This window comes from Falco peregrinus, chromosome Z, assembly GCF_023634155.1.
Source record: "Falco peregrinus isolate bFalPer1 chromosome Z, bFalPer1.pri, whole genome shotgun sequence".
Taxonomy (NCBI): Eukaryota; Metazoa; Chordata; class Aves; order Falconiformes; family Falconidae; genus Falco; species Falco peregrinus.
In genome coordinates, this window is record NC_073739.1 from 70,770,349 (window position 1) to 70,784,696 (window position 14,348).

General features: G+C 35.3%; 1 protein-coding gene across 3 annotated transcripts in view; it reads left to right on the forward strand.

Moving 5' to 3' along the window:
* RICTOR (RPTOR independent companion of MTOR complex 2) overlaps positions 1-14,348 on the forward strand; it is a 90,330-nt gene that overhangs the window by 41,785 nt on the left and 34,197 nt on the right. For all 3 annotated transcript variants that reach the window (XM_055790234.1, XM_055790235.1, XM_055790236.1), the window contains 9 exons: positions 2,041-2,123; positions 2,778-2,865; positions 3,844-3,934; positions 4,073-4,139; positions 4,248-4,328; positions 6,118-6,218; positions 9,467-9,629; positions 10,036-10,137; positions 12,932-12,978. In XM_055790234.1, coding sequence (XP_055646209.1) covers positions 2,041-2,123; positions 2,778-2,865; positions 3,844-3,934; positions 4,073-4,139; positions 4,248-4,328; positions 6,118-6,218; positions 9,467-9,629; positions 10,036-10,137; positions 12,932-12,978 — 823 coding nt within the window. The remainder of the gene's footprint in view (positions 1-2,040; positions 2,124-2,777; positions 2,866-3,843; positions 3,935-4,072; positions 4,140-4,247; positions 4,329-6,117; positions 6,219-9,466; positions 9,630-10,035; positions 10,138-12,931; positions 12,979-14,348) is intronic.

The window sequence follows — 14,348 nt, forward strand, 5'->3', positions numbered from 1 at the left end:
CAGAAAAGCAGGTTTCTGCATTTTTCTAAATCTTTTTTCTGCAGTGTTAGAATGTCTAACATGAAGACACTGCTTCAGGGACTGCTTATCCTTTTAGTTGAGACAGTGTCTTGCAAATAAACTCGGATCAGTTGGTATGACCATTACCAATATTTTGAGCAGGATTTTTATAGGCTGTACTTAGGAAAAGTTCAGACTGTATAGAAAGCTTTTTTCATTGTAAAACTATTTGCTTTATTTTTTAGTGTTCAGAAAACAATCACTAAGCTTAACTTGATATCCAGATATCCTTCAAAAGTTTCTCATATGTATTGTCTCTTGTTTGGGGAGGAAGCTTGGGAAATTTATGAACAACTTTGAAACTTTCAGAAAGCAGTTCCTGACAAGAGTGTTGCTGCACCATCCCTTACTCAGACACTTAGAACTAATGAGATATGCCTGACAGGTCAAGTGACTGAAGAAACAGTTGTCTTGAAATACGTTACTTGCTGTGGCACTTTCACTGTTACACATTCATCCTTTTTTATATTATTTGTTAAGTTGGGGACTTAGCATTGTAAATGCTTTTGGTACAAAAATGTCCTTACACTGTCAGTCTTCCAAAGGACATCTAGTTGAACCAGGCTTGAGGATGTTCTTTGGTTCTGTTTTGGGTTTTTGGGTGGGGTTTTTTTGCCTGTGTGTACTACCTGCTATGCTCTGCTGTTCTGTTCTCCTAATTTTGCAGACTGGGTTATTCTTTAAAGCCGATGGTTACTATGTGCTTTATCCTCATGTGTGATGTCCTTAGAGATAAAACTAGGGCATGCAGCAATGACTGCATGCACCCAAATCTATTCCTGTGTTGCAATTTGGGTATGACTCCTACAAGCTCTTAGAAAAGACCTTTGAGATGCACTGTAGAACATATGTAAAAGCCCTCAGTGTGTCTGTGGCCACACGTGTGTCTCAAATTTTTAAGTTTTTGTGACATGGAAGTTTTGGAATTGGGGACTTTCAAGTTCGTAAAAAGCACATGTCATTAAAGTTATTTTGTAGTAGTGAAAATACACAGATGAGTGGGTGATATTTTTCATCTTTTAGTAATTTTTAAAAAGTACCAGTTTGGTTTTACAATGTAAGACAAATGTGCAAACTTGGATTCTTTTTGTTCATTTAAAGTTGCCTTTGGAGAAACTAGGTTTTTTTCTGGATAGCATGTTTCTGTAAGTTTGAATTTACTCTGTGAAGTATGAAGAAAATGATCAGGGAAATGAGCAAGGTTACAGTCTTTGCAGACACATTTTTAAGGAAAATTAAAATAAATTGAGGCTGAAAATCTGTGTAAACTTTAGGTGGTATTCTGTATCATTTAGAAACAATTTGAAAGTTTTCCTCGTTCATATCGAAATATGAAACTAATTGAGTAATAATACAGTATAAAATGACCAAATTATAAGAGGAGCTTTGAGATTTTATGCAAATTAGATCAACTGTGTTGAAACTCCTGGAGATGAGCACTAGTCTTTTGGGAAAAGATGGCTTAAAATGGTGCACAGATAATGGTATTCCAAGTATGTTTAAACGTGCTGCTTAGAATTTGCCTCTAAGATTAAAAGAAACTGAAGTTGTTACATTAAGATACGGCTTTTGATGGAGAAACTTCTTATAGTTCTGCTGAGGTGATGCAGATCTTTCAGGTTTAGGATTCATTGCTTTTATTGCTTTTAATGAATTTATATATTCATTGCTTTTATTTTTGTCTTTCTGCCATTTCTTTCATGTAAATGTTCTTTTTGCAGATAATTTGAAAATACTCTTTACAGTAGAAAGGGCAAAAGTAGCTATAGCTTTTAACAAGGAAACAAAGTATTGTGATTAGAAAGTTTTGTTAAATAACACTGCCTGGAAAGGAGATGACATTGTAATGGTGAAAATGTTTATGATTAGTAATCTTTGTCATCTGTGCTTGTACTCAAACTGGAAATAAAACTTACAATGTGTCTGGTGCTTTTTTTTTTGTTGGTGAGGGGATATTATTATGTATTTAATGTTTTCTAGGTATTATCAGCCTATGTAAACCTGGAAATTCTGGGATTCAGTCTCTTATTGGGGTACTCTGTATACCAAATATGGAAATACGGGTAGGTGCTAAATATTTCATACTGATGTAGGAATAATACTGGGTGTTTTAATTAGCATATTCTTGACATTGTAACAATTTAGTGGTTTAAACGGAGACTCCAACTATGAGACCACTGCCCTCAAATTTATTTGACCCTCAAGTTCGTTCAAGTCTATGATTCCATTATGAGGTTCCTGTGAGAATGGAAGCATACCCTGTATGTCTGAGAGGGGGACATGGAGGAGAGAAAAGTACATAAATTAATTTTTCTGTAGTCACAAGGCAAAGCAAGTTCACAGTAGCTGCACTTAAGAGTTTAAAGCATAATAATCAGAGTTTGAATCTGAGATAATAGGTAATTGGGAAGAAACATTTTTATTTAAATCAAGAATTTGATGGTGGCAGCGCTGTTCTGAAAATCTGTAATCCAAGTAGCCTGAGCTTCTGTAGAATTCACAGTGACAATAGGGCACAGTTCTAAAATAAACAAGCCCCTTCTACAGATTATTTCGGTTAATGAAAATAAACATGTTATCAAAAAAAGATACACTGAAACAAATACACCAATTTTAGCATTCTGTAGTAATCCCAACTTCAACATTAATAGTGAACAAAAGAATAATTTTTGTAGATCTATAAAATTCCTGTTATGTGTGTTTGGTTTTTTTGGTAGCGAGGTCTGCTTGAAGTTCTCTATGATATATTTCGCCTTCCTCTCCCTGTTATTGCAGAAGAATTTATTGAGGCACTTCTCAGTGTAGGTAAGTATTTAGAACCAGTTCATAAGAGTTCTCTCTGTTACGCTCTTCTGCAAATTTGAACCCTTCACTGTCTTCTCTATATTGTAAATTAAGGGTATTAACTGTATCACTGAATTAATTGTGTGCTCTAAAGTCTTCCTTAAAATTCTTTATCAACTGTTAAATTTGTAAGTTTGATCAAAGGTCAGCAGTGGAGCATAAGGGAACATTTGCACAAAAAACTGTGTAAACACATTACTACAAATTGGATTTCTTTGAAGTGTTAAAGGATTAGTAATGTTAGAAACAATTAGAAGTGTTAGTGAATGTTACAGAAAAGTTATTAAATAGTCTTTTCTGTTTATTGTGTGTCTGCTAGCTATCTCCACTGCACTTTAGCAGACTTTTACTTTTCCTAGAGCAAGTGTATGCTTTTTAATGTGTTTAGTAGAGTTAGCCTTTTATCTTTAGAATCATTCCTTTGTAAACCCAAGAGTATCTTCTGCTTTGTCTCACAGTGCAAAAGGCTGAGCCCCAAAGGAGCAAGTTTCAGCCTTAAATGTTCCAGCAATTGTCTTTTCTGACTTTTGGTTATAAATGTTTTGTCATACAGTTGATTATGAAAACTTAATCCTTATTCTGTGTCTCTAAGTAAATAAATTATTCTTTGTTGCAGACTTGCTATTTTGTGACATATGGATGTACATTTTAAAATTTTAGGTGTTACGATATTTTTTTGTTTTGTAAGTTCAAAGTGTTTATGAATTGGAAATGCTACTGTTTTGGCTGACACAAATACAACGTTTCTCCTAGTTTAGAAGTTAGCCTTGCTTTATTCAGGAATGTGGATTGGAAGTCTTGTTTTCTATAATTTTCTAGAATACAAAACCTGAAATAACATTTCTTGGCAAGAACTGCTGTGTACCTACTGACAGCCATTAAAATAACACTATGAAATCCAATGTTGTAATTACCATCGTCCGTATTTTCTTGTTTTAGATCCAAGCAGGTTTCAGGACTGCTGGAGACTTTCTGACGGCTTTGTAGCTGCTGAAGCTAAGACTGTATTACCCCATCGAGCCAGGTCAAGGTGAGCATTTAATGAACTCTGTCTAAACCTTGGTTTTTTTCTCTGGTGGTGTTGACAAAATATTTGGTTTTTTTCTTGCAGAAACACACAATAAGAAATGGATTTTTTAAACTGTTGCTTTACTTTTTTTGTCCTTAGGCCTGATCTCATGGATAATTATCTGGCTTTAGTGCTTTCAGCTTTTATTACCAATGGACTTCTAGAGGTAATTATTAGCTTTAAGTTTGAATAGATGCTTGCTACTTTTTTCCTATAAACATTAAAATAAGATGTTACACATTAAATGTTGTAATAACTTCTTAACTTTTTGAAGGGTCTGGTTGAAGTGATCACAAGTAGTGATGACCATGTGTCTGTTAGAGCGACTATCCTTTTAGGAGAACTTTTGCACATGGTAAGTAAAACCTTTTGCTGAGAATGCGTAATATTAGCAACTAGTTTTGAATAGTTATTTCCTATTACACCATTGAATTTGTGTTGCAAACTTGGAACATCTACTCTTCATCAGAATGGTGGGTTAACTTACATTACGTCTTTTGGCACTTCATATATGAAAAAGTGTGAATCAACACAAAAACTGTTGGAAAGTACTGAAAGTGCTAGGGGTTCTGCTCCAAGGATAATCCTCAGCTCTCAGACTCTCACCAATACACTTCACTGCCTCAGTAGCTAGTTGTATTTTTAGCTGGAGTCCTTCAAACTCACTCATCGGTGTGTTTGGGAAAAGGACTGTTGCTGATTTTTTTCTTTTCTTAGAATGGTGGTAGCCCTCTGACAGTGTGTTTAGCTTTCTGCCTCACAGGCTAAGCAGGTGAAACTTTTTAGTGTTCAGCTTGATGTGGCTGGGGCACTTGATACTACTTACTCAAGCAGCTCCAGCTTGGTGGAGTGCTATCTCAGCACTGCTGTGGGTAGCCCCTGCTACAGAGAAGCTGAAGGGATCTTGCTTTCTTCACTTCCCTCCACCTAACATATATTTTACAGTAGGTTCTCTCTTAACCTAAATTATTTTGGTATAGAGATGGTGATACTGTTTTCATATACAGTCCAATGCTACCTTTTAACCCTCTAAGGAGCTGTTATTTATATGTAAAGTAATACAATTTACAATTTACCTTTCTTGCAAAACAGTTCTCTTAGTTTTCATATCCTCTTGATAAGAATAGCATATGCAGCACTGCATTCTTTGATCAGTTCTCTTGTGTTTTTCTAATCTTTTTCCACATAAACTATACGAGATCATAATATAGTGAAATACAACTTTGTATTACAGAAATTTAAATATGAGTTGCCAGACTTAGTCTGCATCTTCAGACAATTGACTCATTTCAGTGGTGCTTAATGCTCCAAAAAATGATCAAAATCTTCAGATGTAGGACTGCTTACTACTACAGTGATTTATAAACACACAACAAATCTGTTCTTCAGTCTCAAGAAATTCCAATTATTTTAAAAAATATTACTAAAGAGTATTCAGTTAACAATTTAGTCTAAAAAGAGGAATTTGTAATAATGTATACTATTTTTCTGGTTTCCAGAATTCTTTTAAATGGGAGTGACTATCACTGATGTTTGTGTGCTGTAAAGCACAGCTGTTCTTTTGTTTTCTGAAGACATAAATCATTAGTCAAGAGATGACAGTTTTTCAAAACACTGAACAAGTATTTGCACTTCTTGAGTTGTTTTCTTAGTTTTAATTTCTTTACCTTCATTATTATTTAGTTCCCCAAAATACTTAGAACTACCTGTTTCCCAAAATAAAAGCAATTAGATATCTAGTAACTTAGAAATCTGTTAATTAATCAGAATTTTTTATGCAGAGAGGTTTTAATAGAAGTCATCAACTTTAATGGTATTTCTGATTTTAGATTTTGATAGTACTTTTATACACATGACATAAGGGTATCTGATGCTTTGCATGGTTTTGCGTGTTACCACTTAAACACCAATGCAAACAGTACAGATTAGAAGGCTCTGAAATTGTCTTAAATTAGTTTCAGTTGTATTTCAGAATTATTAGTTAGATCAGATATTCAACATGTGTAATTATTGCTTTGATGTTATGCAAAAGGTAATTATTTTTTTTTATGCATTTGTGAAAAGTAGTTTCTTCAAATCTTGATCCTAAAGAGATGGCTGAAAATGTAGCAAGTTATTCTAACTGGTCGTCTGTTGTTGTTTAGGCAAACACAATCCTTCCTCATTCTCACAGCCATCACCTGCACTGCTTACCAACGCTAATGAACATGGCAGCATCTTTTGACATCATGAAAGAGAAAAGGCTGTAAGTTACCCTTACATCTTCTTTCCCCCTGCAGTTGAGCAAAAACCTGCATTATAAGTTTCCTGGTGGCTGAAACCACTGCTGGTCTTTATTTAGAAGCAAACGTGTACATATGGAAATATTCTGTCACAGTTACTAAGGAAATAGTTTATAGTGCATCATGCCGGAACTGTTTGCAGTAATGTGGTGGGTTGACCCTGGCAGAATGCCAGGTGCCCACCAAAGCCACTCTACCACTCCCCCATGTCAACTGGGTAGGAGAGAGAACATATAACAAAAAGCTTACGGGTCAAGATAAGGTCAGGGGGATCACTGTCACAGGCAAAACAGACTCTACTTGGGGAAATTAGTTCAATTTATTACCATTCAAATCAGAGCAGGATAATGAGAAATAAAATTAAAACTTTAAAAACACCTTCACGCCTCTCCCCCCTTCTCTCAGAGCTCAACTTCACACATTTCTCTGCCTCTCCCTCTAACCAGTGCAGGAGGATGGGGAACAGGGGTTGCGGTCAGTTCATCACGTGTTTCTGCTGCTCCTTCTTCCTCACACTCTGCCCCTTCCCTAGCATGAAGTCCTTTCCACAAGAGACAGTTCTCCATGAACTTTTCCAGCGTGAGTCTTTCTCACAGGAGGTAGTTTTCACAAACTGCTCCAGCATGGGTACCTTCCATGGGTGTAGTCCTTCAGGAATATACTGCTCTGGCCTGGCTCCTCTGCAGGGTCACAAGTCCTGCCAGCAAACCTGCTTCAGCATGGACTTCCCACAGGTCACACCTTTCTTTGGGCCTCCACCTGCCTTCAGCATGGGGTCCTCCCTGGGCTGCAGGTAGATATGTGCTGCAGTGGTATCCTCCATGGCTGAGGGGGACAGCCTGCATCACCATGGTCTTCAGCATGGGCTGCAGGGGAATCCGCTCTGCGCCTCCTGCTCTCCTTTTCACTGACATTGGTGTCTGCACACTTTTGCTCTCACATGTTCACACAACGCTCTTCTGCTGTGATTTGTGTTGCACAGATTTAGAATTGTGAATTTAGAAATGTGGAACTTTGGCAGGAAAGTTTTGATACTGTATTTCAGAACACTGTTGCATAGATTGCAGGATTTTTATGCAGAATTTTTCTTAAATGAACCTGTCACTATTTGACCAAGCAACATCCAAGTCATGTTCCTTGTGTTTGACGTCTCAATTGTTTCACACTTCTTTTTTGGCATTTTGGTGCAATTAAGTTTTCAAAACTATAAAAAATCTTGTACCAGTTTTTTTCTTCTGTTGTTGTTTAGCTCATTGAATAATAATAGACAAAATCAGTGAGTTGTCATTAGTGTGAGGAAAGAGTAAAAAATATAATACTGGCAGGGAGCTGGATTTGGGGGTTTTGTTTTTTTTTTAAACTGGCTTTTTCTTCAGAAGAAAATGGTAATTATAATGATAGTAATTATGTTGAACAAGAGCACCAGAAAGCTTTAAGTTGCACTGATAATATTTTCAGTTCCTTCCCTTCCATTTAAATATAAGAATGTATGAACAGAAAGCTTAAATTTAGTGCAGCATTCTGCACTAGTATGTGATCAAGCAGTTATCAGGGAACTGCTTCATAGTGGTGGTGCCAATCACATGAGGTATGTTTAAGCAGCAAAAAACATTTATAGAACTGTTTTATTCTTTGAACTAGAAATACTAGAAATAGAATTCCAAGATTTTAAAATCCTATGGGATTTTTGGTTAAATTATTTTTTTAGAATTTCTCTGTACATTTACTAATCTTACAATTTAACCTCCAAAGTGCTCTGTCATAAAATAACATCTCATGGGTACTTCACATGATTCAAATCTCCTGAGGAGAAGTCAAAGAATTTGATAGATTCACGTACTTTCAAAATTTGTTTCTGCAACTCAGTGTTCTTACTTGCATTTCTTTATAGAAGACCATTTACATTGAGTGTGGGTTTTTACTGATAGCAAATTATAGGAAACATTTTTGTTAATTATTCTTACCATTCCTGATCTGCCTTGTCAGATGAGTATTCTGATAAATGTATAATAACTTTCTATTTTGTCTTTCATTGTGTTGTCAGGGAGAAATTACAGAATCTTTCTGAATTGCTACTGTAAAATGATAAATGCTGTTTGTGGAGTGCTTCCAAAAAACAGTGCTCTTCTGCTTTTTAGTTTTGAAGGTTTCATGTAGGGAGATTTTGATACATGAAAACACGGATACACCTTTTTTGAAAAATAAGTGAAACTCACAGGGTATTTCACTTGGTCAGAGTTGTGGGATGAAAGGAAGGATGAAGAGCAAAAGGGATGCTTTTCTGGATTACCTTTGCGTTTTTTGCTTTCTGGCATTGGTGGGCACACTGATAGAGTAGTAATAATTGTTAATTTTTGTTTTGTTTGAATAAAGTGATTTTGTGAAAGCCATGTTTTTTATTTGGGGACCTTTGTTTTGGTCAGCACTCTGCATTGTTTCATACTCTGAAAAACCATAAGTGCTGGTATGGTTTAAAATTAGATGTGACCAAATTCAAAGACTTTGTTTTAAGATAATACAAACTAAAAGCACTCCTATTTTATGAGGATTTTTGCTAATGAGGAAAAAAGGTAGACTTACCTCCTCATTTTTAGACTTCCTTTTTTATTTGCTCAGATTGGGCTTTTTTTCTGTTGCCCGTATTTCATTATTATCTTTCTGCCCCTGTGAACTGTCATTTGTATTACTTCCTATCTTTTCCTGGAAAACTTCTTACATGCTGTTGCTGAACTCTTTAGCTATAAAGAGCAGGAAACATACTAATGATAGTCTTGTCACCCCCTGGAGGTGGGGGGGGAAGAGAAGTTACAAGAAATACTTTGTCCAATTGAAGCTAGCTAGTTCGACTCCTGCTTACTGCAGAATGTTGATCTACTGTGACATCTCACAACACTTATCAACTTTAAACTTTTCAATATTTGCTGTGAACAGTGGTAGACGTTACTAATTTCAGAGTAGAAGAAAAGGTATCAATAGGGCTTATTCTTCAGTACTAGAAATTCTGAAAGATAAAATTATCTGTATAATTGTAGTACAAGACTGAGGCCTATGGATGTATGAAAACTTGTATCAAGAAAATTCTTTAAATTTGCTTTGGAATTGTTGGGCGTTCCATTCTTGAGCCACGTTTATTTACTTGAGATAGAGCAGTGGTACCCTAGTTGGATAACAGTTACCAAATATTGATGATAGTATTTCTTTTTCCTATTAGACGAGCAAGTGCTGCACTCAACTGCTTAAAACGTTTTCATGAGATGAAGAAAAGAGGACCTAAACCTTACAGCCTCCATTTAGATCATATTATTCAGAAAGCCATCTCAACGCACCAAAAAAGGGATCAGTACCGTGTGCAAAAAGACATCTTTATTTTAAAGGTATTATTATTATTGATCTTTCAAAGTTGGATTTGACTTTGTATTTTGGAGGCTTAGATCCTGCTGCCCAAACTTCACTCTCGTCTAGTTCGGAGCAATTCATGTGATTTCTTTGTAGTATTTTTTCATTTAATTTGTCATGTACATACTTGTGGATACTGTATGGTATTTGTAGAAATGGAGGAGTGAATTTTTAATAATTTTTAATACTTTTTAGGACCAGTTACGATCTCTTATTATGAGATTCTTAATGCAGTACTATAACCATGCAATTTACTTTCAAGTGCAAGTTACTGTGGAGCATAACTCTTACAATGATTGTTACATGAACAGTAAGTATATCATGACACAACTGAAAAAAATTATGCAAGGAAACTTACTGTAGCTTTTCATGTCTGTATTTCAGGATACAGAAGAAGCACTTCTAATGAATCTTAGAGACAGCCAAGTTCTCAATCATAAAGAGAACCTTGACTGGAATTGGAATCTGATAGGGACCATACTGAAGGTGAGCTTAAAAAGGGTGTGATATTCTTCTTATGAAATTGTTTGAACAAAGTCTGTTTCACATGTGAGCTTTGACTTTCTAATATTAATTCCATGGTACCTCCCATAATCTGTTTTATTTCAGAAAACTAGGATCTTGTGGGTTTAATAAGTGGTGCTGTAGTTTCTTTGAATACAGCCCTCACACTATATGCAAAAATACAGCTAAATTCACAAATTTTTTAATAAGCATGTATTAAAACATATAAATTTATTTTTATAGAAATAGACTTTACAGAATTAGCTGTAATGACTTTAATGCTGCTAATACATTAGACTTCAGACTAAACAAGGATACTGCCTTGTTCAGTTTCATAGCAAATATTTTTATATAATGTGAGCTGATAAGGCTGGAGTTTACAGATCAAATTTCAGATGCTTAGACTGAGCTACATATGAAAACTTCAGTAGTATGTAGTCTCATTGTATGTTTTGAACTAATACAAATACTCCCACAGCATCAAGTTCATTACAAAATTAACTTGTTTTTACAAAATAAAGGAAATACCTCTGACAGGGAGGTCATGCTCTCACATATATTTAATGCACGACTTTTAAGAAAGCCTCTCTTCTTAAGCAGAAAAATTACTTTCTTTAAGAAAAACTTGGGTCAGTACTGTCCTCAAACCAAAGTATCTCCTGCGATGCTGTGCATCGAAACCATCCTTCACCCAAATTAATGTTTTCTTGCTGTCTTCTTTACTGTGTTGTTATAAAGATAGTGAAAGCACAAAAAAGTTCAATGGTGACAATCAGAATCAAGGTATTTTTAAGTTATTATTAAAGAAACTTAAATATTTCTGTGCATTTTCTCAAGGACTGATAAACTTGAGAGAGCAAGCATCTGTGTGGTATAAAGAGCTGAATATATATATATATGACAGTAGCATTGCTCCACCAGATTTCACTGTTTACAGGCTTTTCACTGGAATTACTGGATGTACTGGATTACTAGGTGTTTCTGATTATTAATCATAGATATTTTTACCTTTCCTTCAGTATTAAAGTGCTGCGATTGAGAGACGGGACACAACTTGATGCAAGCAAATGTCACTTCAGTTAGGCTAATGTCATGATTATATACACACAAACAATTGTTACATCTTATTCTGATAGGTTCAAAAACTTGCTTATTCTATAACTATGTGGCAACTCATGCGGAGATCTCACACTAGCTGTTTAGGAATTCAGCAACAGTTAAAGACACAACGTCTGTAGTTCTTGCACCACGTCCTTGAGCAAGCTGACAAACAGACCAACTTATTCCTTGTGTAGTCTCAACTTGATACTTAGTCGCTGTTTCTATACCCTTCATGTCCCTTATGCCCAGGGCTTGTGGCCTACAAGCTCAAGCACATTCCTTTCAGCTAACTGATTGTTACTTGTGGTCCTGCTTCCCAGGCCCCCTCCTGCATTAAAGATATTATCAAGACACTTTTTCAGATTCTCACTGTTAATTAGTCTAAGTAGTAGGAAGCTTTATGGAGTTGACCACTAAGGCGGTGTGTGATTTATTTTTTTTTATTATTATTTATTTATACCTGAAATTTAAGTCAAACTGTTTCCATGCTATCTCGGACCTCCCCAGTACTTTCTAATGTCCTGTCAAGCAGTTGCTAATATCTCAAAATCGGAGACTTGTCTTTCAGAATGAGAAGGCTATGTGTTTTCTGGTTTAATTCTAACCACTTCCCTTCCTGTTAAACTGCACAACAGCAGCATAAACTAAGATAATGTTATCAGAGTGATTCATCTTTAGTCCTCCAATGAGCAGGATCCAGATTCCAGTGTGGTTGCTCACCTCCCTCTTGTTTCTGTTGCACCTTTATAGCTGTGAAGCATCAGCTTTCTAACCACCTCACTACTTGCATCTCATGTGCTCCCTTACTGCCTTTTATATTTGCTTAGCTTGCTGTCTAAGCTGCTAAAAGAGCAGCAAAAGTGGTGGTGGTCAGGATGGAGGACTTGCAACTTCGTTGTTGACAGCAGAGCTTCATACTTTATCTGGCACTGTTAGTGTAGTCAGTTTTACTAGTCATCAACTAGTGTACTGTATGTCTCAGTGCTAGTGTACCGGTTGGAAATGCAGAAGTGTAATGCTTAGGTAGGAAAGAAGAATGATGCATTCATTTCCATCCCTTTCAAGAAGTAACTTACTAGTAGCAACGGAAATAAATCTGAGACCATCAAAACAACAGGCAGCTGTAAAACCAGGGGAAAACATAATAGGAAGAAAGGATAGGTCCAGAAGAGAGTATTATGTTTTCATGTGGTCCTTCTTAAAGTATCTTATGAATTATCAACAGAGGACTTTAAAACACCATTTTAATAAGCAGTGTTTAAGTGAGCTATAACAGAGTAATGATTATTTTTAAAACAAATTGATGAATTGGTGAAAACAACAAAACAATTACTTCCCCACCACAGCAAAACCTGTTATTTGCAGAGAAGAAACTGAGCAATAAAGTGTATTTTTCGTTACCTTTTCATAGTTTGCTGTTTTCATTAGAATTGTGGCCTTGTACACATAGCATGTGACTGATGTTCCCTGTCCTTCTCTAGAAAAAAATCAAACAGTTCTTGGAGGAAGAAGTGTGGGCTTTTCAATAAAATAAGGTTTTTCATACGTAACATTAAATGTAAGAAAAATTACACTGCTAATTATGAGGTAAATGTAGCTAAATGAGTAAATTTTAGTGACTAATCAAGGACTGATGTACAGGTTTCATATAATGCTATATTTGCTGTTTTTCTAGTGGCCAAATGTAAATCTAAGGAACTATAAAGATGAGCAGTTGCACAGGTATGTAAAAATTATGTAAGACTTAATTGAAAAAAAGAAATTTGGAAAAACTTTGTAAATATTGAAATAAACTATCCCTTGGCTATGTCACATTTTTAAAATTGAATCTATAGATCAGCAGCAAAAATGAAAATTTAGGTAATTAGATTACAATATTTGCTTTAAACAGGTCTTTTAAGATTTAGTGCTTTCTTTTCTATGCACAGATACTTAATATATTTATTCGTTTAACAAGTCATACTAGCTTTGCAAACACCCTATTTCATTTTAAAGCTTAAAGTATTACCTCTTCAGTATTTCATACATTAGTGTTTGATGTCAGCACTTGACAAATTTTGACAGAATAGGTCTACAGTTGTAGTTACAGTTACAGCTTTCATCAAAATCAGAGAAAGTTATTTCAAATTGCTATTAATGGCAATGGAAGCATGTGGGACTTGCAGAAAAAAACCAAAAAACTTAGTACTGCTCTAGTTCTTTTTATGTCTGTTGGCATTAAGACAGTTCTATTACTTTTGTGCATGTTTTGTAATGGCGTTACTAATTAATTCTGGGATGTACCCTCTAACATGCATTTCTGACATGGATTTGGTTAAATTATTTTGGGGAGTAGTTCTGCATTTGTAGGCATGGAAAGGTACTTCTGCATAACTTTGTGGAAAAAGCTAAAGCTAAAACATATGCTGAAAAGCTCATGCTACTCCATTTTAAATTTTTACTAAAAAGTAGTTGTTACTTTATATAGTGTTCCCAGCATAAGTGGTAGTCCTGTTGTAAAAAAAAAAAAAAAAAAAAAAAAAAAAAAAAAAAAAAAAAGCCATGACTTAATTTTGCATTTGTATTTTTGGAGGTTTTTTCTTCCCCAGGTGTTAATTGCCAATCCGTACCTTGTGGTAAAGGATTATTTTTCAAATCTAGTAGTTTATAACATTGCTTCTGTAAAGCAGTGTCTGCAGGCTGGGCTGTGGTGCCCATACCCACGCCTCTGCCTACCTACCTACAACAGTGTTTCTGTTCCCTGGTTTTGTGCTGCACTCAAGCATTGTTCAGTGCCTAAATAATGTAATTCCAGATAGCTTGAGAAAATCTATGATTGAGTTGGTCTAAAACTTCTACACTCATTGATCCTTTCTGCAGGATTGTGGGTTAGGTGCTTTAAAATGCTGTTGCTGTTGTTTAATTAAAACTGATCAAGCCCTAAATCTCTCCAGTTTCACTGCTAAATTTCATAAATTTACAGCCACTTTGTTTTTAAGTGTAAAGTACATTGATTTGTCCTTCCATAAGTTGATTTTTTTTTATTGTTAGTGTTCTTGTGGTGATCTTAACAGCTGTTAAAATGAAATTCCAGATATAATCACTTTATTTCA